Source organism: Bufo gargarizans, chromosome 3, assembly GCF_014858855.1.
Source record: "Bufo gargarizans isolate SCDJY-AF-19 chromosome 3, ASM1485885v1, whole genome shotgun sequence".
In the NCBI taxonomy this organism is placed as follows: Eukaryota; Metazoa; Chordata; class Amphibia; order Anura; family Bufonidae; genus Bufo; species Bufo gargarizans.
This window is the reverse complement of record NC_058082.1, coordinates 72,431,363-72,459,235: the sequence shown is the minus strand read 5'-3', so window position 1 is coordinate 72,459,235 and position 27,873 is coordinate 72,431,363. Positions and strand designations below refer to the sequence as shown.

At 43.1% G+C, this 27,873-nt stretch overlaps 1 protein-coding gene across 11 annotated transcripts in view; it reads left to right on the top strand.

The window, feature by feature from the left end:
• Positions 1–27,873, top strand: part of NBEA (neurobeachin) — a 580,876-nt gene that overhangs the window by 513,896 nt on the left and 39,107 nt on the right. For all 11 annotated transcript variants that reach the window (XM_044287233.1, XM_044287230.1, XM_044287232.1 and 8 more), the window contains 2 exons: positions 7,178–7,330; positions 17,113–17,280. In XM_044287233.1, coding sequence (XP_044143168.1) covers positions 7,178–7,330; positions 17,113–17,280 — 321 coding nt within the window. The remainder of the gene's footprint in view (positions 1–7,177; positions 7,331–17,112; positions 17,281–27,873) is intronic.

Here is a 27,873-nt window from a genome sequence, read left to right as displayed (position 1 = left end):
TTACCTCCTCATAGAAACCGATTAAATTAGTTTAACATGACCGATCCCTCATGAAGCCTTGCTGATATGGCGTTATTTGATTATTTCCATTGAGATGCTCTAATATAGCATCTCTTAGAAAACCTTCAAACAGTTTACCCACAACAGATGTTAAACTTACCGGCCAATAGTTTCCAGGCTCTGTTTTTGGCCCCTTTTTGAATATTGGCACCACATTTGCCATGCGCCAATCCTGTGGGACACTCCCTGTCAATATAGAATCTGCAAATATCAGAAATAAGGGTCTGGCTATGACATTACTTAATTCCCTTAGGATACGGGGGTGTATGCCATCCGGTCCTGGCGATTTGTCTATTTTAATCTTTTTAAGTCGCTGATGTACTTCTTCCTGGGTCAGACAGGACACTTTTAATGGGGAATTTATTTTTACATTCAGCATGTCATCTGACAGTTTATTTTCCTCAGTGAATACATTGGGGAAAAAAATATTTAACAGCTTTGCTTTCTCCTCGTCGCTCTCTGCGACTCCCCCCTCATTACTCTTTAACGGGCCGACACCTTCAGATTTATACTTTTGAACATTTATATAATTGGAGAACATTTTAGGGTTAGTTTTACTCTCTTTGGCAATTAATCTCTCGCTCTCTAGTTTGGCCGCTTTTATTTGTTTCTCTATTTGTCTATTTTTTTCCTTATAGTTTTTCAGTGCTTCCGTGCTACCCTCCTGATTTAGTGATTTATAGGATTTCTTTTTGTCATTTATTGCTTTCTTTACAGTTCTATTTATCCATTATTGTACTGTTTTGTTTTGACAGGTCCTTTGCAGATCTATGGGTCTCCATGGTAACCGACCACCAAGAAACCATTTGTACTCTGACCCTGTAGTCATATTGGCATCTATATCTCCCTTACTTCTTTTGGAGGGTACTATATCTCCTTAATCGGCTGGAGGAGTCTTAAAGGCTCCTCTGGAATTCTGGGAAGAAGGGATGCAAATGAGCTCTTAGCAAGCTCTGCCTCTAATGCAAGGCAGTTATCTATAAGACTAAGGCACTCTCCATATATGCCTCCCCTAAATCTTGATGGACCTCTCACCCAGTTAAGCCAGTACTCTCTGCTCTGCACTGATGAGGGGCAATCGCCCTGAAAATCTGTCTGCAGATGTGATGCTGGCTTATTTATTATCCAAGTCGTGTCTCAAGGCCTGTTTAAAAGGTCGAACATTTCTTTATAGGATAGCTGCCTTACATCTGGTGGCATCAGAGGCAGAACTTGCCAGGTGCTCCTTTGCATCCCTTTTTCCTTTACATCTTAACATATGGTTTGTTGGGTTAGCAAGAAGCCGAGGACAGATAGATGGGATTATGACTACAGGATTGGATTACACAGGGATTCTTTGTAGTCTGTTACTATGGAGACCTATCAGTCTACAGAGGGACTGGAGAAGGAGGAGGAACACTCAGTCAGAGTTGTTTTGCAAGGTTGCTTTTTTTTATAAGAATACTTTAAAATACACATGGTCTTTATTCTTGGTCTTGAAGTTTTTATTTTATGATTACAATATATGGTGTATTAAATTAAAATTTTATGGTATAAAAAATAAAAAGGCAAGTAGGACGTATATATAATAATATACAACGATCATCATTCTATCTGTGGTTTTTAGTCAATAGCTGACCTTACAACTCTGCTCCACTTTTTTTGGGGAAGTTTAAGATTTCTTTCTCGTATTATTGGTAATGAAAAGAATATGGCAGAAGAATTATCGTTCAGAGAATGCCCTTTCAGGAAGCAAGTCACCCGGAAACGACCTTAGCCTGGTCCGTCGTCTCACTTCTCTTTCCTCTCCCTGCCCCCCTCCCTGGCTCGCCTGTAACAGATGACATCTAAAAAAACCTACTGTTGAGCCTTAATCTGGCCTGAAGCCTCTGAAAATTGTTATATTACTTTCTGGATATTATTTGTCGCGGCCTGAAAAGGTAGTTGTGACAAGATGTCATTAAGTTGATATAGTGTAAATTAATACAGTTAATGGAGATGACCAGGGCTGACTTCCTGACCCATAGCAAGGCTCATTCCAGCTTAATAGAGGCCTGGGGATCAAGTTTTGAAGAAAAGAAATATGGCCGCCATAAAGCCTCCTTGTGATGGATGGTTTAGAGATTGGAAAAAGCACCTCCTTAGGATTTCATTTCATAGAGGGCCCATAAAAACAGTAGGCTTTTGTGGCAAGATGTATTAAAATGAAACGTCAGGTTTGATTCAGAGGGTATACAGTTTTGATAGTGTTAATAGTCGTCTTTTATCACTCGGAGACATTCGCGAAAGTCTCTTTAATTTTTCAGCAGCTCAGGCCTGTCACAAGCCTGTAAATAAGAAATGTGCTGGGGACGTGTCTGCTCTGTTAGCTGTATTAGCTGTATAGGGCTTTATGAAGGCTGGATCTGGATCACATTTACACAGGTGACACGTCACTTATCAGATATTTTATAGCCACATCGCCACCTCCGCCCTCTCTTCAGTATTTTTCTTGTGGGGTGTCACAGGACACCTTATAAGCTCACCTAATGTAGGATTTCTTCATCTTTTTGGGGGGCTTTTAAGGGAGGAATTTAAATAGTTTTAAATTTTTTAATTAACAGTGAAAAAGAATAGCGCAGGGGTGGCTGAGCGGTTAGCACTGGTGTCTTACAGCGCTGGGTCCTAGGTCCAAATCTGACCAAGGAGTTTTATATGCTCTCCCAGTGTTTGGAGTGTGGCAGGAAACCCAAGCGCAGATACAAGGTGGGCAGGATGGGAACTGCTGCGTATGCGCGCTCCCACAGACTCAGCCACCAGAGAGGCCAGCGCCTTTTCTTATAGTGTGGAAGCACGACCATCACTAATGGATTGCAGGGGGGTCGTAACCATGGAAACGAGCAGTGTATAATGTGGTGGAAAAATGAATCCAGCCAGCAAAGGAGAGAATATGGACAATCACAATACATTAGTAAGTGCTTGTATTAACTTTCTCTACAGGATAAATGCCACTTGCTGAAATGACACAACCCCTTTAATGCTTGACATAGACCCTGCCAATAAGGAGTTATGTGCAGAGTTACTTAAAGGGAACCTGTCACCGGGATTTTGTGTATAGAGCTGAGGACATGGGTTGCTGGATGGCCACTAGCACATCCGCAATATCCAGTCCCCATAGTTCTGTGTGCTTTTATTGTGTAAAAAAAACAATTTGATACATATGCAAATTAACATAAAAGAGTCATATCTTACTTGTGTGACCAGAGAAGAGTCATATTTTCAAACTCTGACTCATCTCAGGTTAATTTGTATATGTATCAAATTGCTTTTTTTTTACACAATAAAAGCACGCAGAGCTATGGGGACTGGGTATTGCGGATGTGCTAGTTGCCATCTAGCAACCCATGTCCTCAGCTATATACCCAAAATCCCGGTGACAGGTTCACTTTAAAGCCTATGTACACACTTAGGCTTCGTAAGATTTTTTTTTTATGATTGCATGTAAGTCACTTTTGGCTAAAAATAATTTTTTCAATTGGCTTTTATTAAAAATATTGAGCTGTTCTGTCACAAAGGGTTAACAGTTTTTCTAGCTCTGTGGCTACTTTTACTTTGTGCCAGTCATCGAATAAACCTCATCACTAAATTACTTACAGGTCATAAACACTTATTTATAATGAGTGTTTAGGAGGTCAGAGCAGAGATAAGGAGTCTGTCTGCCCCTGGTCTGACAGAAAATCCAAAGTGTGCTACTAGAGCATCTCAGCTCTGTATAGAAATAAAGACTTCATATTTTCAATAAAGACCAATTAAAAAAAAATATTTTAGCTCAAAATGAGTACAATCCAATAATAATTGGGGTAAGCAAATTGTGCTTCAGATCCAAGATCCAAAGTCAATTTGTTCCCCAGCTTCATGGTCATGCTGTACAGAGACCTGTCACCTCACCCATCAGCTGTTTTCGGCAGCCACCAGAGCTGGAAGGAAAACAGTGGATGGTGCCAGAAGCAGAAGGTCCATGGGAGCCACTGATCTGGTATTGATGACCTATCCAGAGGATAGGTATCAATATCTTAAATATGGAAAACCCCTTTAAGGGAAATGTCATCAATTTTTTTTTCTGCCAAGACAGTAACTTGTATCCTTTTCATCTAATCTTTTTTTTCTGATTGCAGAATTTTTTCTTATCAGCATTTAGAAAGCATTAAGAAAATTGCTTTGGGGCAGCCCCATGGGCCATAGACATAATGGTCAGGAGGGGACCTCATTGACTTCTATGGGAGAGTTTTCTCGGCATGTTCTGTGACCTGTGCAGAGGTCATTGTACGGGGAAAGAATAGATAGGATTTGTATCACCTATTGTGAATGGTGGATCCTGTCTTATCAGAGATTCTAATCCTGCCGGTAATGAGGTCACCTCTGTGTATAAATAAGCAGATAACTGCAATAAAGGGACCTGTACAGACCAAGAAGTGCCGCCTATTATTAGGCTTAGTGGCCAGTGGGAAAACTGCAGGATTTTATGGCCTATTTAAATATAGGTATTGACATGGAACATTAAAAATAACATCATCAAAAATTCTTTAAAAATATGTTAAACCTAAAAACGTGATTTAAATGATAGGTCATTTTCTCACGACACATTCCCTTTACGTAAGGATGCTGACTATAAAATGCTGTTCCAGTAAAGCAATAAATGCACCTTGGAGGTGGAACGCTTGAGATGTTTGTTTTAGCGATGTAATTACCATTTACTATCTTCTCTAATGGGTTCTGTGCTAATACGTATTAATTAGATTTATCAAGAGATTACTGGATGCTGGTGTGTAAGGGATGTAGCCCTGGTTATCTGTAGATCATCTCTTTGTAGTGTCGCCCAGTGACTGAGGCTTTATGAAAAAGCTTTTAGCAGTGATCTGGTTCCTTGTCTCAGGAGCATCATCATAGCGTCCACAGCTAGTCCAGAGGAGAGTGAGTCCTTATAGTCATCTACTGTGCCCTGTGCTGTCTTATTCATTTAGAAGCTTTGTTCGGAAAAAGTTATATTTTTGGCCTATTATTTGTCAGGGTCAGTCTGCTGTCTTCTACCTTGATCAGGGGAGTAGCTATAGGGGGTGCAGAGGTAGCAATCGCTACCGGGCCCAGGAGCCTGAGGGGGCCCAAAGACCATTATAGAAAGTGTATACTGGACAATTTACACCTCTGGCTGGAGGGAAGGGGTTAGGTTAAGAATTTGGCATGAGGGGGTGCCCTTTCAATGTTTGCCTCAGGCAGCAGGAAGTATATGTGCTCCCCTGCCCCTTGCCAACAAGCACTGATGGACGGGGGCCCAAGCTGAACTCTTGCACCAGGGCCCATGAGCTTTTAGCTACGCCCTGACTTTGACCCTCACTACAGTACTTGCTGTTAGTCATGTCGTCTTTGCATCTATACTATATTGGACGCTGGCCAGTATTTGTCAGGAAATTACTGACCTATTACACTGGCAATGAGCTACAAATGTAGTCATCACCCGTTGTGGGTGCAGCTGTAATATTTAGTGAAAACGACTTGTTTTTAGGTAGCTTTTACACTGGAGCATGGCTCCTACAGTCCCCAACAGATTGTTTACATATGTGTTTATCTGTGCGATCACTTCCTGCCGCACTGCACTGTGGGTTCCAGCGCGGCATCTCTCGGTTTCTACATTCTAACATTGCGTCCCTGCGCCCGCCCCCTCATACATATTCATGTCTGATGCACATTACATGGGAGGAGTTTTTTATGCTAACTAGCATAGTGATCTGCCTCCATTCATTATAAAGCTCCATGCCCAGTGACGTCACCGGAGGGGTGGGGCTTAGCACAATGTGGGCTTAGCACGATGTCGGCCAGCCTAGTTACCGCCCCTCCATCCACTCTGCAAAATTACTTAGGCTGCCAGTGACGTCACCAGGCTCCCTGAGCTAATCAAAAAACGACCAAATCCGTGAAAACTGTTTTAAGACTTTCACTGTCTTTGATAACATGAGATGCTACGTACACATATAAGAAGGTATGATCTGCAGAGTGGACTTCCGCTGTTAAAGACATGCTTAAGCGATCTTGCACTGATGGATTTTGAGGAAGATCTCTCTGTTATTACAAAGGGAACACTAGGTTTACCAGCACGGTTGCGTTGTAATTTTCTTTCGCTTAGTGACTTTTACTTGCGGTTTTTGATGTTTCCAGTGTGGCTTTTTACATGGGTTAAATGGCTCTCAGATTTCCAGAGCTGGAGAATCATTTGGATCATGTTACATTGCTGATGAACATAATGCTTTTAGGAGCTTTGAGGAGTGAAGTTCATCCATGTCCAGAGATGATTAGGGTGACATGGCGGTATTCTGGCAGCGTAAATAACAGCATTGCACCAGCATCTTCTATTAGTTCTTATTTTTAATGCACTTGGGGGAAGCTGGAAGGTGCTACCAAATTTAAAGAGCTTTTTTGCCCAAATAGCATATTTAATAAAGTATGGTTTGTTTACGTCTTTTCTTTTTTGTAAGACATGCATTTTTCTACAGGAAAGTATGCACGTCCCCTCTTGTCACTTCCCCTGTAGATCAGAAGACTGTAAAAAATAAAAATAAAATCTTTTTATGTTTCCACAATTTTTTTTATCGTCCCAAGCGACTTATTTCTAATTTTAGAGCATAATGGAGGGAGTTTATTATAGGCTCAAAAAGTTGGAAATTTTAATGCATTGGCCAAGACTCTCTCAGTGATCCGCAACATACAGTCAAAGATAGAACATGTTCTATCTTTTTGCTTTGATCCGTACCTCCGCACTGCAGAAAGATAGGCGAAGTCCTGTCTTCGGTCATATGTTGCGGATTGCGTACCCATTTAAGTCAGAGGCTCCGCATCCGCACCACGGAGTACACATGGCCAGTGCCCGTATATATTGGATCGGTTGTGTACGGTCTGCAATACGGGCCCTTAGAAAGTACGTTCATGGGCATTAGCCATCACTGAAATTGGTGCACAGTCTCATTCATACACTGCTAGAAGATGCGCCAAACTAATTAAGAGGTCAGCCCGTTGGTGATGATATTAATGTGAATTCCTTTGGGCTTCTTCCTTGTGATATTTTTGCTCTTGCAGAATGTAACCCTCTTTTATTTGTCCTCCTCTGCAGGAGCTCATTCCTGAGTTCTACTACCTACCAGAGATGTTCGTTAACAGCAATAGCTATAACTTTGGAGTGAGGGACGACAGCAGTGTCGTTAACGATGTCGATCTCCCATCGTGGGCAAAGAATCCTGAAGACTTTGTTCGTATCAACAGAATGGTAAGAGCTTTATGAGGTAGATCTGTGTTGTGCTGAGAGATCTCTCTAAGGTCATTGCTGGTTTTGGACACCTTTTTCTTTTTTTTGTACTTTATTACCTTATTTCGCTACAAGAGTTTTGGACCAGAGTCTAAAAGTGACTCCCAGCCCCCCTGTGCCCTCTTCAACTGCTGCTTTAAATTAAGAAAAATACTCTAAAAGCCCCCCATTCACACAAGTGTACTCTTGAGCAAATCCGCTAAATGGGGCAGGTTCGGCCAACCCTCTAATGTGCATGGGGAGCTCCTGACTCTCCCCTGACAGATGATGTTGGGGGAGAAAAGGATCAGGCAAAATTAATATTTTCAATGATCCTTTTGTTTTCTTGGGAGATAAGCCACCACCAGAAGTGTCTGGCAGCGTCCTTCTCTGCTCTCTATAGAATACACAGACACGTTCAACTGAGCCAAATGTGCGTGGAGGAGTCGGGAGAGAGGGCTCTCTGCAGAAGTGTTCCACCGACAGCTACTGAATGTGTATGGTTGCCTTAAAGGGGTATTCCCATCAGCAGTTTTCATACTTACCTGCGGCGAGCGCGACGTTCACTTCCTGGATTCGGCTGGGCTTGATTGACATCTTCTCCCGGCCGGGCCGCGCTTGCGCAGAAGACTGAAGATTTTCTGCCGGCCCGCGCAATGTCCTGAACGCCCACCCCGCCGCACATGTGCCTTGGTGACTTATTCCTGGCCTGTATAGTACAGAGCCGGCGTGCGCGTTCGCGGCTCTGTACTATACTGGCCAGGAAGAAGTCATCATGGCGCATGCGCGGCGGTGTGCGCGTTCAGGACATTGCGCAGCCCGGCCGGGAGAAAATCTTTAGTCTTCTGCGCAAGCGTGGCCACAGGATTAGGTCTCATGCACACGACCGTTGTTTGGGTCCACATCCGAGCCGCCGGTCGGGCGGCTCGGATGCGGACCCATTCATTTCAATGGGGCCGCAAAAGATGCGGAAAGTACTCCTTGTGCTGTCCGCATCCGTGGCTCCGTTCCGCAGCCCCGCAAAAAAAATATAACATGTCCTATTCTTGTCCGCGCTTTGCGGACAAGAATAGGCATTTATATTGACGGGCGCTTTCCGTTTTTTGCGGATCCGTGGTTTGCGGACCGCAAAAAACGGCACGGTCGTGTGCATGAGGCCTTAGACAGGCGAGAGGTGGCCGTAACCAGGGGAGACGAAAGACAACAATCAGGTAAGAGGGGACTTATTTTCTCAAAAAGGGTGGGAATTGGGTAATAAAATGTATTTACAAAAATGATCAGTCAAATTATTAACAGATTTAACAGTGATCATTGTGATGGGAATACCCCTTTAAGAAGTCCATGGCAGGTGTCACATCCCAGCATCACTAGCCTGCACTCAGTGCGTGTGCTGGATCCCTGCATGCGCAGTGATATCTGAAGTTGTCGCATCCCCTCTTATAAGCATGAGCCTGAATTGATTTGGACTGTTCTTGTCAAACAGCTAGACTGAAAAATGCTCCATAATAAATAATTGCATGCCCCCTCTCCTGACATGTCTGGTCTAGTGACTCTGTGCATTCCCCATGTAATAACGATTCTGGACCATTTATTCATATGACTCTATCTTGTGCCAATCCTTTATTATTCCTGCTAGAAGTTATGAATGAATTACTAGCAATTTGCAATGAAGGTTAAGATGGGAGTTACCAGTTGGGGGGGGGGGGGGGGGGGGGGGGGTCCCTGTACAGTCTGGCACTCTTTAGGAAAATATGGATGCAGCCCATGTGCATCCCGCAATTTTCGTGGGACCCACTTTGAAAAAGTTTATTCTTGTCTGAAAAACGGACAAGAATAGGACAGGTAATTTAATTTTATTATTCAGTACAGGAGCAGCTCAATGTGGGATCTTTGATGGTCACTATGTAGTTTGTTGTTTTAATTAAATTTTTATCTATTTGGATTTTCACAGTAAAGCCTGTATTACACCTCCCGATTTTTGGGCAGATTATTGCTAACGAGCGTTCATCTTGCAGTGTAATACTGTACGCTTAAAAATCATAATTTGCCGGCGTCGGATCATGATGTCTAATTACAATCTGCCGCCTGCAAACCTCTATAGAGCATGGGGACAAGCAATGGCATAGCGATCACTCCTCCCCATGCTGCGGAGGAGATTGCTGCATGTAATACCTATTGGGATCTCTTGCCCTCATACAAAAATCATTGTTCTAGGCAGCAGATCACTTTTTAGACCGCACAATCCGCTGCCAAGGAATGATAATTGATGTGCCTGCACTAACGGCAGGATCACCCTATGAACGAGCGTTTTGCTTGTTCATAGGGTGATCAGTGGCACCTTTAGATTGTCAGGAACGAGCGTTCGCAGGATCAGGCAGTCTAAATTCACCTTGAGAACGTTGAAAAAGATTCCATCACTGTTAACTAAAAATGTAGCAGAGCTGAGATTGTCATCTGGCATAACTTAATGTGATATCCTAGTGTATTAGCGTAAGACTGCAGGTAGACATGCCATGTTATCCTAATTCACCCATTCTGAAAGAATTGGCTAAAATGACGGTTTTAGCTCTGCTACATCTTTTTAATGTAATGCCCTTTGTTCATCATGATCTTGTATTGAATTTTGGAGCCACTACTACGAGACAGCAGCGATCCGTCCTGCACGCTTGATGTCATGGCGGTGGACCGTGCTGGTTTGTGGGGCAGAAATGGTTGGAAATATCCCGGTTCTGCATTGGGGATGTCGTCCTGGTCTCATTTACCCATAGGATTCCGCCTGATTACTGAGGAGTTACTCATGAAACATTAATAAAGCATTGTGTTCAATGCTAACGCGGTTATGTCCTGACCTCGCTGATGTCACAGAGGACAGGAGCAGTAAGTAGTCCCTGATAACATTACCTTAATGCTGGCTTCATCAATCATAATCTAGCAGCGTAGAGACAGCGCGCACAGATGTGCATCTGCAGCCCTCCTCTGCCCCGCAGTCCCCGCAGGCCTGCATTCATGCCCATGACCAGAAATAGAAGCACAAAGGCAAAATCATCCTTTTTATTAAAATTCTGCATGAACAATGTTAGAGTGCGCGCAGTGAACGACCAGTAAAATAAAAGTGTCGTCTGCCAAACGCCTCTGTGGTGGCCTTATAATGAACTACCTGGGAAAGAATCTGTGCTGGTATTATATGGCCGCCTGGTCCGAGTTCGGAGAACCTGACAAAACCTGTCATTTATTACTGGGAATTGTTTGAACTGACACAAAATGACAGATTCCCAAGACCGTGAGCAAAACGACCAGAAGTAAACATGATCTACCAACAGCTATTCCTGCTCCCTCCCCATACACATGTGCACTTGGTCCTGCCGAGCATGTGTACCCAGTAGGATGAAGGAATTGTGGCTACTTTCACCCATGCGTCAAAGAAATCCCGCATGCTATTCCAGCAGAAAACGCCGAATCCAGCATAGGCGGACAGTGGCACGTGCCTGCCGTACCCCATTGACTATAATGGGATATCAGCTGGGATTCGGCCAGAAAACCGTTGCTGCACGCCACTGTTTTATTTCCGTCTCTATCTCGGCACGCCCAGATTCCTGCTTCATTACAGCGTAGTCAATGGGGTCCGGCGGGCACACGCCACTATCCAGTTCTGCCAGATTGTGAAATTAGCCTAAAGGCCCCTTTACACTGCTCGAGCAGGCGATTGTCGGGAAGAAAGCGTTCCTTTCCAGCAATCGCCTGCTCATCAGTTGAGGAGACCGCTGCTATGACATGCAGCAATCTCCTCCACAGTATCGCTAATGCCATCGTTCTTCCCCATACAGAATCATTATTCGCCGGCAGCAGAGTGTGATTGCTGGCCAACGATGCTTTAGGTGTTTACACCATCGACCCCATCACCGAATGCACAAGTGTTTTGCTAGTTCATCAGGTAATCGGCATCACCTTTACACTGGCAGATCATCACCAGTAACTCTTGTTTGTAGCGATTATCTGCTCGATGTTCGGGCAGTGCAAAGGGGCCTTTAGCCGCTGTCCGACACTGCTTATCTCTCATGAGAACAAAAGGATCAGCCATGCTGCAGTCCAATATGCCTGATTCTTCTGTCCCTCATCAGATGAGTCAGCACCATGCATACTAGATAGTTGGCCTTCCCTGCCAAAGTCAGTGGGTTCAGGCAACTGTGCACTTGTGTAAGGGCACCTTTAGTATGTACCAAAGTTTGGGATTGGAAAAGTACGGGGCTGTTCACGTCATGTTTTTTTCCCACGTGTAACATATGCATTGAGAAAAAAGACTACGAGTCCAGAAAAAAAGATGTATGTTACTGTATGCATTTACAATAGAACTCTATGGGTAACGGATGTCACTGTACGCCATCTGTTTAACATGTAGGTCATGTGTATATGTTACAAATACGTGATGTGAACACCGGCTATTCTCAGCTCAGACATCACAAATTTTTGGGTCATCTGCCTGATCCAGGTCAAACTCTTAAAGGGGTAGTTCAATATGTAAAAAGAAACATTGCTGTATTTCCAGGCGGTCTCTGCTATTGCACTTTATAGTAATTCACTTGCATGGAGGTGACAGTGCCCATGGGCACAAGTGGGGGCGAGCAGCAGGCCCTTGTTTAGGTCACTGATATTTCCATCCAGCCATGGACCTACCGGGCTGCAGGTAAAAAGTTAGGGTCCTATTGTAATTTCCATGGAGGCATGACTACACGCATGTGGCCAACTCTCTGTTCTAGGTAGTGGACACCTAGGAGTCCTTTATTAGAAGCCCCCCTCTCCCGGGAGTTTGGTTCTCTACAAAATATAGGGCAAAATCCTTCTTTAACAGAAAGCTCACTTCGTATGTAGATGGCCGGGTCTGCAGCGTCTGAAGATGGCACAAGGTGTTAAAAAAAAAAAAAGAAGCAGGATGTGAAGTAGCTGATACAGGGAAACATTATTACAGCCCCTCAGCCCCCGGACCCCTGCTCTCTAATGTGCATAATTAGATCAGAGCGCCGCTTTCTGCAGCTTCCATGAATCTTTAAAAGTCAGCGAGATATAGGCAAAAAATCTGTGAATACATTACAGGAGCGTCTTCATGCTGACATCCACTGGAATCCTACTGCAGACAAAGTTATTTCCTCAGGATTTAATAAATATATATATATATATATATATATATATATATTATAGCCTCCTTTCTTTTCCTCTCACCAGATATTTCTCACTCTTCCTGTTTTTTTTTTTACTCTCACTTTCTGTTTCTCTTTTATACAAACTCTATTTTTTTCTCTTACCCCCTCTCTGTCCATCACTTTTACTCTCTTTAACCCTCTCTCTATTTTTCTCGCTGTCTCTTTATTTCTCTCATCCACACTCTCTCTCATATCCACACTCTCTCTCTCTCTCATCCACACTCACTCATCCACTCTCTTTCTCATCCGCTCTCATCTTCTCTTTCTTTTCTCCACTCCCTCTCTCTTCTTCTCTCTCTTTTTTTCTTCCACTCTCTCTTTCAGGAATGTACATTAAAATCATTGGGCCCCATAGCAGGAATCTGAATTGGGCCCCCATGTCCGGATGAGCCAGATCCAGCACTACTGTTGTTGTGCTCCTATGACAGAGCAGAATAGTGAACGTCACTAGCGTAGATGTGAACAAAGCCTTATACACCTCAGCTGCTGCTGGAGCTCTCTGGGTACCATGTGGCCGGCGGGCACTCCGATGACCTCCAGCAGTCCCAGACCCAGCTTGTTCTCTGCCGGAACAGTTTGCTGGAACTACTGTTGGCAGTGTAGTATAGGTGAAAATTAGTGGGCAATACATAAGAAGGGTAAACTAAGAGAGAACTATAACTCCCAGCATGTCCAGGCTGTTGTTATGGAACACAAGATGACATTACAGGGGTAGGCATTACCAGACTGTTGTTATACAGCATCAGTGGATTTTATAAGAGGAGAGTATTGCAACTACATTTTCCTCTCAATGGCTGAGCTCCATCTCCCTGCCCTGGTCAAATGACGATGACATCATCACAGGTCCTTCAGCTGTAAAGCTACTGACTCTGTATGGCTATCCTGATCACATGCTGATGACATCATTGAAGGTCCTTCTGCCCAGCTAGGTTTTCACAGCTAGCTATGGAAGTGTGATTGCGGGTGGGCTTTCCTGCAGGACGGGGCCCCCTTCCTCCACAGGCCCCAAAGTAGTTGTGTGGGCTGCTTCTATTAGGGTCCATTCACACGTCCGTTTTTTCTTTCCTGATCTGTTCCGTTTTTTCAGGAACAGATCAGGACCAGATCTGGACCCATTCATTTTCAATGGGTCCTGGAAAAAATCGGACAGCACAATGTGTGCTGTCCGTTTCCGTTGTTCCGTTCCGCATGTCCGTTTAAATATAAAACATGTCCTATTCTTGTCCTGAAAAATCGGATCCTGGTACAATACAAAGTCAATGGATCCGCAAAAAACGGATGACATTCGGATGTCATTCCGTATGTCATCCGTTTTTTGCGGATTCCGTTCCTGGAAACACATAACAAATTTTTTTTTTTTTTTTTTTTTTTTTTCCAATTTTTTTTCAAAGAAATCCAAACAACTTTATTTGATTATTGAAATGTATACATGCTCCCGTTTTTTGCGGATCCGCAAAAAACGGATGACATACGGAAACATTTTCAGGAACAACGGATCCGCAAAAAACGGACCGTTTTTCAGGATGAAAAAAAACAGGACGTGTGAATGGACCCTTAGGGTGGGATTACATCACGTTTTATGCCTCTGTTTAACGTACACGTTAGGAAAAAAAGAAACAAAAATGCAGCACAATGTTCTTGTATCCTGCGCAGTCTGGTAAAAAAAATATGTTTTTTGTTTTGTTTTAAAATATAGAATAGATTTTGACAGGCACTTGGGCATATGTGGATGCAAAATGTATTACTAGAGTATAATACAAACCATGAAAACGAATTAAAATATAGCAGCACAGGTTAGAAGTGACTCAATCACTGTAAATTAAAACTGTAAGTAGGACCAGGCAAGATGGTCCACCTATATCAAAACCGGGTCAGAATTCCTCAATGTGTAGGAAAATGTTCATATTTACATCAGGAGAGTGTTCACATTGAGGTTAAAAAGAGAAACCGCATGATTATGGTTTGTATTATACTCTAGTAATACATTTTGCATCCACATATGCCCAACTCAGTGAGTGCCTGTCAAAATCTATTCTATATAAAAAAAAATTTGGACAGGGTGTGTCTATTTGAACAGTGCACCCTATCCCTTACGATTAGTAGGAGAGCCACCTTATATTATTTTCTACAACCTTTTTTGTTTTGTTTTAATTTTTTTTACAATAGAACTCTGTGGGTAACAGAGGCCACTATATGGTATCAGTCTGAGGCATCCATTTAACATTTACGTTTTTTGTATACGTTAAACGGACAGGAAAAACGTGATGTGAACCCAGCCTTAGAGGTACACCACTGCTCTCTTTCTCTCATCCTCCATTTTTCTCTGGTTGGAAGATTTCCACAAAACCCCTACACATATTAGATTCCACTGACATTGACAGCTTTCATTAAAGAGGAATTCCAATTTTCTAAAATGACTGTACATTTATTTCTTTAGAGAATAGAATATCAAGCTAAATTTTCAATTATAGATTTTACATTTTGCTTGCCGGCCTGTATTATCTCCATGCAGTAGCCTCTCTCTGAGAAAGAGAAAATGGTATGGCCTGTTTTAGTTCTAAATCGCGCAGGGCAAAGGCTTGTTTAGGAGATCCGATGACCTTCCGTGCTCTCCTTGGGGCTGCCAGGCAGAGGCGCTTCCGCCCAGCAGTGTATTCGGTGACATCACCGGCTCTGATGGGCGGGCTTTAGTGCTGCCCTAGCCTGTAAAATGACATCACCGAATACATTGCTGGACAGAAGCCTCCGCCTGGCAGTGTGTTGTTGTAAATAAAAAACTCCTTGCCCCGCATCGGAGCGTGACATGGCTAATACCCCATACTCCCCGGTGGAACATGTAAGGAGGGGTGTTGTCTCTCATATTTTAGGCAGGGAATAGCAGAGGGATATTTCCAGCAATTTTGCAGGGAAAGTTGATAGAGACAGTGCGAACGGTAGGTAGCCAACAGTGTGTCTGAAATAGGTGTAAATGTGTAGGTGCACTGAATAGCGTGTGCATCTACCTACTGGTGTGTGTGGTAGAAGACGCGCTCTTTGAGCTGACATATAATTGCCACAGGCAGTGTAAGCAGTACTCTCGGAACCAATACTTTTTACTGCCACATTGTAACAACAATCTAACAATGTAGAGATACTGCATAGTTAGCAGTATTGTTGTATCACGCATCTCGCTTCCATAAGGCACAGGTTGCAATATATCTCACTCTACAGGTCACCAGACAAGGCAGTGTAAACACCCATAAAATATATGGCTGGAATATATAGTTATCTATAAGAAAGAGTGGCAACAAATGTAGAGTTGGAGATAAAAACGAGATCACACAATTACCTCCAAAAGAGTGTGTACCAATAACACAGTAAAATAATAAAAAAAATGGCAATGACTGTTGATCTGGAAATAAGAGCACCGCACATTTCACCTTTAAAAGAGTGTTTATTACTAGTACAGTGTTACACAATGAGGCACTGACCCAGTGACCACTATCACAAAATGATGATTGTCCCCTGCTATGCCCTGATAGTTTTAATTACATGTTTGGTTTCTTTTCTGTTTTGGTTTAAAAAAAATTAAAATATGTAGTTTTAAAATTTAGAGGTTAGGACCCCTAAAGGGATTTTTGGTCAATTGACTGGTTGTATATTTGTGGATTCATCCTGAGGGTCCCGACAAGGGCCTAAGAGTTTGGTACATGCTCCGATGGTAACATCAGGGGGGCTGCCTGGGTGAAAATATGGGTATGTCCGGGTTTAGATCTGAACCCCGGACAACCCCTTTAATAGCGTTGACTGGTTTAGGGAGAGTTCACATCTCCATTTCATTTTCCATTCTTCTGATCCGTCAGAAGAACAGAAATCCGTTTGAGCCATTTCCATCAGAGATCTGTTATTTTAGACAAGAAAAAAGAACTACATGCAGTACTTTTTTTCAGTCTAAAAAATGGATCTCAGATGGAAATGTCTCAAATGCCAAATGTGCAACAGGATCCGTTTTTCTTGCAGGATCCAGTTTTTTAGTTTTGTTTTTCCTGTTTGTCTGACGGGATCAGAAGAATAGAAAATGAAATACAGATGTGAACTCTCCCTTACAACACCTTCTCTTATACCCTGTGAGGGCATTATTGGGTAGACAGCCCCTTCTGTAGAACCTCCATCAATTAGCCAGAGTGAAAAGAGACTAGACACAGACCTTCTCTCCCCCTGGAGGAGCTGACAAATCCATGCATTACGTGAACAAACCATTGATTCCAATGGGCACCATGTAATCCTTCTTTTGCCCTGTAGTGAAGCTGAAGGGACATTGAACCTACACTAGCGGGCCGTCCTGTGATCAGTGGATTTTCAGGGCACACGTCTGACAAAATGGCATTGTTACAAGTGGACATCCCACATCATGTAAACTAATAGATAAATGAATAAAGATATGTGTAAATGTACACTGTGTATATAAGTGCTGCTGTGCCTGTTCACCGATTCCTATGAATTGCCTGTACCTATATCCACACTTATGTTACTGTGTATTGCTATAAATTGTTCTCTTTCTGAATGCTCCTGTTTTTCCATTTGATCCAGGCTCTGGAGAGTGAGTTTGTGTCATGTCAGCTACACCAGTGGATAGATCTGATATTTGGCTACAAGCAGCGAGGTCCAGAAGCAGTGCGTGCATTGAATGTCTTTCATTATCTGACATACGAGGGGTCTGTGAACCTGGACAGCGTCACCGATCCTGTGATACGAGAGGTATGTATTTGACATGGCGATTTCTACCTCCTTCAATAGCCCACCTTATCTCCTGCTCTGCTGAATTACAGCACCGGCATTAGGTGGAGGAGGAGGAGAGAGTAGTCACTGATTGCTGAGCCCTCAAGGAGGCAAATGACCCCTTTCAGACTTAATAACTGAACCATAGTAATTAATAAAATAATGACATGACACCTTTTGTTGGAATAAAAATGGCCGCAATGCTTTATTAAGGGTAAATAATTAAAACTTCTAATTCATTAAATAAATAACCATTAAAAACTGAGTGATACAGCCCCTCTAATGAAGCAAAGCGACATAAAGCATAGGAATAGGGAGGAAGGGCGGGCGACAAAACGGGCCCAGAAGTGCAGCCGAAACCCTCTTTTTAAAGGACCATACTTTCCCGCCGCTGGCATCCACACCAATCAGCTGTCTGGAAATCTCCCTCAGCAACCAGCTGCACCAATCAGAGAGGATCCCTGCTTGTCATCCAAGGCTCAGGTCAGACCGGATAAAACCAGCTGATTCTGACAGAACTTAACCACTTGATGTAAACCTGAAATAAAAGAGCGGGAAAGCAAGAAAAAGGTGGGGGGGGGGGGAGAAAGGAGAGCAAAACCATACCAAAATACAAAAAATTATGGTGTCATTGCCCTCATGTGTCCCCCAAGCGAAACGCTCTGGGGGCCTGAACATTCCTCTGGGTGCGGGTGTATACAGCGCTGGCCGATTGTGCAGTGGTTCTTTATATTCTGAGGGTGATCTTTGTGTCTCATTCATTGGATATATCTGCTCTAGTTAATGTGTATGGACTGTAGATATGAGCCACCCTGAATCACATCACTGTCACCCGCACTCAGAGGCCAATGCCATAGGAAACTGTTTGCACCAGCTACCATTTTAAATTGAACCAGGCAAGTAATCCAACAGGGGCAATATGTTGGGGAAACCCACAGATTATCTAAGGGCTAGTTCACACAACGTTTTTTGGCTCTGTTTTGGGAGGCAGAACTTCAAAAAACTGCATGGAAAAAGAAGCAGCATGCTCTGTCTTGGAGCAGAATCCTCGCTGAATCTGCCATTGAAATGAATTGGAAGGGAAGCTGAAATAAAAAAAACACCAAAAACCACACTAAAACTGCATAGAAAATTAGCACAGTTTCCGCACAGACTTTTTCAGCGCGTTTTTCAAAATCAGTCGTGTTAACTGGCCATAATGGTATCCCTGTGTCCCGACACTCCCGCAACTAAAGATTTCAGGCAAAAGAAAGATTGGACATGCTGTATTTCAGAGTGCTCCGATCCTTTGTTCTCACAAGAAATAAGCCGCTGTCTGAGAATTCTGGTGGCTGCTTATTCCCACTTCCCCATTAGCCTCCATTCACACGTCCGTGGTGTGTTGCGGACCCGCAACACACCCGCCCGGCACCCCTATAGAAATGCCTATTCTTGTCCGCAAGCTGCGGACAAGAATAGGACATGTTCTATCTTTTGCAGAGCTGTGGACCCGAAGATCGGGGCCACGCTCCGCAAATGCGGATGATGACAGCACACTGTGTGCTTCAATGAAAGAAAGAACCGGCACTCCTTGCGATATAGTCGTCAATATTTTATTCGCCACTCATGGAAAAAAGTGACGCGCGTTTCGGCACATGCAAGTGCCTTTGTCAAACTCAAACAAACAGCAAGTGGCAATGAAATGAACATAAGCATGTGTTTAAATAGCCCGCCCCTAGTCACATGATAGACGCCTTCAAGTCATATGATTCTGACGTCATGTTGGCAAGGAAACCAAAATTTGTTTACTAACATCTAATCTCGAGAAAAGAAAAAACAAATGTGATCCTTCTGTATCATCGAAGATCGCTATGGATCAATTACACTGAGGAAACACATAACAGAAAGAGTTACATAAATCGAGCACGGATAATGGTTACATGCAGCAAACATCTCCTATAAGACTTCATAAGAAGCTGCTCACCGCGTACTCCCGATTCAACCATAGATAGGGCTAGTTAAGAGGAATATTGATAAGCTGTTAACTCAGTTGAAGCAAGGGGGGCAGTGTAACTTACATCACAATCTCTCGATTATAGAGAGACAAACTATTCGTCATTTATTAGATGATGAAACACTTATATTTAAACCCGCAGATAAAGGGGGAGCCTTGGTGATACTTGATGAGGATTATTATGTGTAAGAAATTTTAGGCCAATTATCCGATAAAGAAACATATGCAATTTTGTCGAGAGACCCAGTCTTTGATATTAAACATGAGCTTGAATTCCTAGTTAAGGCTACTTTCACACTAGCGTTGTTTAAATCCGGCGTTCAATTCCGACACCGGAACTGCCCGCCAGATCTGGAAAAACGTATGAAAACGGATTACATTTGAATCCTGATCAGGATTTTGATCACAATGAAAAAATGCATTGGAAAAAACGGATCCGCCATTTATGGACTTTAACTTTTTTTTCACATTTTTCTGGTTTAACATGCAAAAGCCGGATCCGGTTTGACTGAACACACGGTGCCGGATCCGGCGTTAATGCAAGTCAATGGGAAAAAAGCCTGATCAGTTCAGGGCCATGGGCTGCAGGTGCCAACTCTGATATTAGTTCAGTTCAGTCAAAGTGTGCAGGATTTTTGGCCGGAGGTAAAAATACAACATTCTACGGTTTTCTGAAAAGCCTGATCAGTCAAAAAGACTGAACTGAAGACATCCTGAGCGGATTACTCTCCATTCAGAATGCATTAGGATAAAACTGATCAGCTCTTTTCCAGATTTGAGCCCCTAGGACGGAACTCAGCGCCGGAAAAGAAAAACGCTAGTGTGAAAGTACCCTAAGGAATATGAAGAAAATGCTACTATAGATCGGAAATTAGCAGAATACTTGATTAAACAACATCCAATCACCCCTGTATTTTATACCCTCCCCAAGGTTCATAAGTGTATGGAACGCCCTCCAGGACGACCAATAGTTGCAGCATCTGATTCAGTACTGACCCCTCCTGCCATTCTTCTCGAAAAAATTCTCACACCCTTAACACAAGTTGCCTCTTCATATCTGAGGGATATCCAACACTTTTTAGAGGAGCTTAAAAATGTTTAAATTGACACAGATTGTACATTAGTGACCCTAGATGTGTGTAGTTTTATACACCTCCATAACTCGTACAAAAGGCTTAACCGCTGTGCGGAATATGTTTGATCGAAGTGACTACACACAACATCAGAAAGATTTTTTTCTTGCCCTTTTGACCATAGTCCTGACACGAAATTATTTTCTTTTTCAAGATACCTACTATCAACAGTGCCGCGGGACCGCGATGGGGTCCAAGGTCGCACCGCCGTATGCAAATTGCTACATGGCTCAGTTCGAACAGGATTTTATATATCCTCATTCATTATCTCAAGAGCATTGCATTTTTTGGAAGCGTTTTATTGACGATGTGTTTTGCATATGGCGGTGCGACGTTGTGACCATCCAGACATTTTTTCTTTACATTAACAATATATGGCCCAAGCTAAAATTTACGGTACATACTAATTCCTCCATAATACCTTTTCTGGACACCTGGGTCATAAAGGGTCAAGATGGTGGATGTATAACAGACCTGTACACTAAAAATACAGATCGTAACAGCCTGCTTAGCTATGAGAGTAATCATCCACCCGCTACTAAAAGGTCTATACCTTATTCACAATTCCAAAGGGTCAATAGAATTGTTAGTAATCCCTCTACCCGCAAGACTCGTCTCGATGAGATGACCAACAAGTTTAGGAAGAGGGGATACCCGGAATGGTTACTTGCACATCAGCGAAATAAATGCAAAACATTACCAATAGGCCAAATAAACCCACCACAGAAAAGACTCCCCCTAGTTGTGCAGTACCATCCTTGGATTGGTACTGCCACCTCGAAGGGGAGGTAACAGGGTGGAGTTACTACTTAAACGTGAAGCCTATTGGATTCACTGCCTACAAACGATGACACCCAAAGGGTTGAATCGGGAGCACACGGTGAGCAGCTTCTTATGAAGTCTTATAGGAGATGTTTGCTGCATGTAACCATTATCCGTGCTCGATTTATGTAACTCTTTCTGTTATGTGTTTCCTCAGTGTAATTGATCCATTACGATCTTCGATGATACAGAAGGATCGCATTAGTTTTTTCTTTTCTCGAGATTATATGTTAGTAAACTAATTTTGGTTTCCTTGCCAACATGACGTCAGAATCATATGACTTGAAGGCGTCTATCATGTGACTAGGGGCGGGCTATTTAAACACATGCTTATGTTCATTTCATTGCCACTTGCTGTTTGTTTGAGTTTGACAAAGGCACTTGCATGTGCCGAAACGCGCGTCACTTTTATTCATCAGTGGTTAATAAAATATTGCCGACTACATCGCAAGGAGTGCCGGTTCTTTCTTTCATTGAAGTACCTGGGGCGACGCCCGCGGACCGTGCACCCACAACCCACGCAGTGCCGCTCGACATCTATAACAAGCACACTGTGTGCTGTCCGCATCTATTCCGTCCCCATAGAAAATGAATGGGTCCGCACCCGTTCCGCAAAATTGCGGAACGAATGCGGACCCATTTGCGGACGTGTGAATGGAGCCTTAAGCGCAGATGAATGCTATGCACGGGTGATAGCTGCTGGCGGTCCCTCCCGACTGCCCCGTACACATGCACCTTTGAGTCCTCTGAGCATGCATGTGATTTATAGCCACCTTTATTTTGTACTAGCTGTGCAGTTAAAGCGCTATGAACGAACACCGCTATGGGAGTTCTGAAAATAGTCGAACCAGCAGTCCTATAGCAGTGGATAGAGAGGCGGCTGTGCATGCGCAGTGCTCACTTTATTTACCGCTATATGACTTCTGAAAATAGTTAAGCGGGCTTACTTGTCTGTGCGGTGTGCTTTCCTTAATTTTTGGGGCCCCATTCTGGAGATGGCTGTGGCTCCCATGTCTGGGACCTGGTCCTATCTTACATTGATATGCTATATGCCATGAATGCTTGAGATGGAAATACCCCTTTAAATGCAGCCAACTGCTCCCTGTTATCAGCTTTTTCAGGCTGGTTGGACTTGACTGCCATGTTCCTTGACTGCCAGTGGGATTACTGAAAACCCCATGACCACCGCTTTATGTTACATACCTGCAAACATGTGCAGTTTATGTGTGTGACTCTACCAGATGTTCTGCACAGCTGCCAGACTCCACCTAAGCATTCATAAAGGATACCAAGAAAATAATGCATTTCTTGGAAGGAATAAGCCTGGAATAAGTGTTTAAGGTGCTAAAGTTTAATATTACTATATCTATAACAATAGTCACACAGTTTCTTTTTAAAATCCTCTGTAGCATTTCTGCATAGCTGTGCATTTGCCACATTTCTGAAATGTTCATTTATGGGTTTTTTTATTTCTTGTATTCACCGTCGGTCGTCAGTAGGTTCCCCATATATCACCCTATCGTATACGATTATATGGCTTCATGAGAAACCAACTCTTTCTGATAATTATTGTAGTTGTGGGATGGTCACATACAGTGCAGTGAGAGAACCTGGGCAATTATTTAAATTCAGACCATTAAAGGGTTGCCTAGATGAAGGACTCTTATGACATGTCAGTCAAGCATTGGTAGAGGTCTAGCTGCTGAGACCCTCACCAGAAAGTGATCCTATTTGCACTGGAGATACGGCAGTGAATGTGACACCCCTCCATGGAAATGAATGTAAGGTAGGAGAATGTATGAGAGCTCTTCATCTTGGGTTTCTCTCAGTCAGTACAGAGCCATCTCTTATATACGGGGTCTTGGGACCACCTCCAGACTCCACCAAAAGGACTTCAGTTGAATTATGTTTGTAGTTGAGAAAACCCAATGACAGTACAATTCAGAACTTTCTTGTGTGAGATTGTGAGAACGGTATATTTCATACTATGTGGCTGTTAGCAGTGCCGTATACTGTATTATCTCATTATACATTCATTATGACTCCATAATTGTACTTTTCTTTGTTAATTTATGGCAGCTCCCAACGTTTGGTTATTTGTACATATGTTATCACCCCTATAAGATGAGCTCATCTCGCTACATTGCAGTCACCCAAAATTGGATCCTACTGGATAGTAAAGTATGTAAATCTGATGTGAGAAGTCTCAGAGTGCAACAGCTGCTGGATGAGCAATGCTGAGACGTGGAAGACACTCTCGACATCCTCCATTCCCCATGATATCTGCCATCTGTTGTATGTAAAAGATGCTCTAATTTATACATTGCCAGGCTGGGGGCTGGATTGCCCTCTTGCAGTCTCTATAGGCGCATATACCCCGTATAATTCTCAGGAGCGAATGTTACTACGAACGCTCGTTCCCGATGATAGGCCGGTGTAAATGTGCTGGCAATCACCTGATGAGCTCGGGTGAATTTATCGTAGTACCAGCGGTCTACTGCCCAGAGACAATGAATCTGTCATAGCTGTAGCCATCGCTTGTCCCGATACAGTGGAGGTGATCGCTGCATGTAAATAAAGCTCCACTCACCTTCACTAATGAGCAGACAGTTATCGGGAAGTAATGGTCCCTTCCCAATATTCCCCGATAGGAACGCTCATTAGCGATTGTCTGGTGGCGTAAAGGTGCTGACGATTACCCAATGAACTAGCGAATCGCTTATTCGTTGGGCAATCTGATTGTTTGTGCAGACACCAAAATCATTGTCGGCGGCAAATCGTGCCGTCTAAACAGTGCTCTGCTGACGGCAAACAACAAGTCTGTATGGAAACAAGCGATGGCGTTAGTGATCACTCCTCCCAATACTGTGGAGGAGAAATGTAAATACAGTGGTCTCCTTCACTGATGAGCAGGCGATTGTCGAGAAGGAACATTTCCTTCATGTCAATCTCCTGCTAAACTGTCCCGTGGACCTTAGCTCTCTCTCTATCCCTCTGACTCTTATCTCTCTCTAACTCCCTATATCTCTGTCTCTCTCTCTCAAGGTGGATTTGGACAAGCCAATAATCGTCCAGATAATCTGCCCATCTAAATGTGCCGCCGATCACCTGATGAATGAGCAAAATGCTTGTTCATCGGGTGATCCTGTCGTTTGTGCAGGTACCACCGATCATGATTCCTGGGCAGCAGATCGTGCTGTCTAAAAAGTGATCTGCTGCCCAGAAGCAATGATTGTATATGAGGAGAAGGGTTGCCAATAACCATCCCTTGTACTCATACTGTGGAGCAGATCGCTGCTTGTAAATACAGCAGTCTCCTTCACTGAGTGAGCAGCCAACTGTCGGGAAGGAACACAATCAGTCACTATATCGTCCCGTCTAAACCCACCTTAAAAAGGGACACTGACAGATCGTTAGAGCATATAAAGTGACATATATTCTTCTATTGGTCTTAATATGCTTAATTAAACTATACCATTATCGCCCTTCGCTGCCTTTCCGTTACTTATAAAAAAAGTGTTTTTATCAATATGCAAATTACCTTACTTTGTGCCCAAGGGGCTGTCCCTCATTCAGTTCTGTGCCCAGCCGCGCCCCAACTGCCGTCTCCTAGTGCCCCCCAGCTCATTAGTATTCACTGCTCTGGGAGGCTTTTTTTTCTTCCGACGCAGTGAAATCCTGCGCATGCCCAGTACTATCTTTTACTGGAGCTGGAGGGTGCCGGGGACCATATCCAGTGCAGGCACGGAGAGACAAGATGAAGCTGATGCCAGGAAGATAGATGGGCATGCGCGGGATTTTGCCCCTTCGGGAGAAAAAAAAAGCCTCCCACTGCAGTGAATACTAATGAGCTGGGCGGCATTAGGAGACGGCAGTTGGGGCGCAGCTGGGCACACAACTCAATGAGGGACAGCCCCTTGGGCACAAAGTAAGGTAATTTGCATATTGATAAAAACACTTTTTATAAGTAACTCAAAGGCAGCGAGGGGTGATAATGGTATAGTTTAATTAAGCATATTAAGACCAATAGAAGAATATATGTCACTTTATATGCTCTAACGGCCTGTCAGTATCCCTTTAACTCTCTCCATCTCAAAGCAGCTGATCTGTGGGAGTGTGGGGGGTCGGACCCCCAGATATTGATTACCTATCCTGATGATAGGCCATTAGTAAGTGCTGAAAAACCCCTTTAATGACAATTGTTAGTGATTGTAACATTGGTGGTTTATGCAGCATTTATCAAACATGGTTCAGTATCATTACGGCCCATATCAGGGCTGGCTTTTGATTAAAAAAAATAAAATGACCAAGATTTACTGGGGAATTCAAGACAATTATATCTTCAGTAATTGGAATGATCTTTAACAGAGTGCCTATTAAGAGACCAAGTAGCTGCTTACACACATGGGGAGTGCGTTCTCTCCCTCCCACCAAGTGCCTCTGCCACCATAGAGAATGAAAATCTGAATGATATATCACCCTAGTGGTAGTATATATATATATATATATATATATATATATATAATCCAGAAAAGTAGGCGGCACTCCGATAAAGATGACAAGTGAACTTTATTCACCCAGGTGGTGCAACGTTTCGGTTCTTCACTAGAACCTTTTTCAAAGAACCGAAACGTTGCACCACCTGGGTGAATAAAGTTCACTTGTCATCTTTATCGGAGTGCCGCCTACTTTTCTGGATTATACATTGGGGTAAGAAGCCTATTCCCCTGGAGACGTGCACCCTCTTTTTCTTTGATTGTGTTCCAGTGCCGCCATTTTTCCTGTGTGTATATATATATATATATATATATATATATATACATATACATATACATATACATACAATGTGTAAGGGGGCAGCATGACTGTGCCCAATACCTCCTATCTTATATTATGGCCGATTCTTCTAATCTCTGAGATCAGCGAAGTATATAGACTGAAGCACTAAACCTGGGACAATAGTAAGGGTCACCACCAACGCAACCTCCTCTCCTCCAGCCCGTCAAGGGTTTTCCACTATTCACTTCATCCCACTGAAGTGCTGCCTCTCCTGTTTTCACATTTTATATAGATTCTCTGGGGTAGGGGTATAGCTGTCTCTTTGAATTGGTTCTTCACGTGTTGAGCATCCATGCAGCACAGTCTATGGTCACGATGTATACATTGAAGTCACAGCCTGTCCCATAGAGTTAAATAAAATCCCGCCCATTCATCCATATAGGGATTAGTTTGGAGAGTCTGCTTACATTAGGAGTCGAGGATGTTTTCTTATGATATACTTAGAGTTTGTTAGTAAAAGAGATCTGCATTGCGTTCTATGAAAAAAAACACCGCTCGCCTCTAAAGGCCGTGTCTGGTATTGCAGTTTAGCTCCATTAAATCTTAAAAAAGGTTAAGCTGTAATTGAAAAATTTAAAGGGATTCTCAGGTCTATAGATATTGATGGCTAGTGATGAGCGAAGTTGTTGAAAATTCAATTTAGCTGCTTTGCGATTCTTACAAAAAAATTCACTTCATGACGAATTACTTCATCACGAAGCGCATTTCTTTGTAAGTAGTGGGTGCAATGACAGGTAGAGGCGATTGCACTGCTCCCTGTCTTTGTCCCCCTAAGATGCCATGTTCATAGGTGATTGCGGCATCTGACAGTAAAACCACAGTGTAAAATTTCAAATAAAACAAATTAAATCATACTTACCTCCTCCATTTGATCGTGATGAGCTGGCTGAAATCATCTTGATTAAAGATCTAGCGCGAAATCTAGCGAGGCTCGTGATGAAGTTGGCTGGTGCTGCGACATCATACGTCACTTCAAAAAGGAATTCTTGCAAGATCTTCAGTCAAGATGGCGGCCGAAGGTAAGTATGGTTTCGTTTATTTTTTACCGCCATTGAGGGAAAATCGATTTGGTACCATGAAGTACGAGGAAATTCTTCTTCGCGCTGAATCGAAATTTCCCTGAAATTCAGATCGAAGTCCACGACGTCGTAGACTTTGATTCACTCAACACTATTGATTACTTATGCTTACGGTAGGTCATCAGTATTAGATCGCTGGGGGTCTAACACCCTGCACCCCCACTAATCAGATGTTTCTGGCTGCACCACAGCCTGAGAGTGCACAGATTGGAAGCAGAAAGTTCTGTACACTGTGTAGTTTCTTGTGCTGGTGTTCTGAAACTTGCCTCTTATTGACTTGAAGGTGAGCTGAGCTGCAGTACCCCAGCACGGCCACCACACGGTGTATGGAGCATGTGTAGTAACTGGCACAGCTGTTCGGCAGCGATGCCGGCCCCCCACCTATCTGATATTGATGACTTATCCAGATGATAAGCCATTAATATCTGTAGCCCGAAGAACGGAACAGTATATGACATAAATATACTAATTTGATAAATTTAACTTAAATAAACCTCTTTCTGGCAGTTTCTCATGTTTTACTGCTTTACTATTTTCTAATGCTTTTTCCATATAAGGATACAGTATTATTTTAGTGCATTTTCAGTATGTGGGTTGGTGGGCCTCGCAAAGTAAATGCCATATCATAGGCAATAACTACCGTAGTAAGTGCTGTCTTGTATATCATGCTTTCCTATTATATCTATTGAAGCATAGATTTGCATTC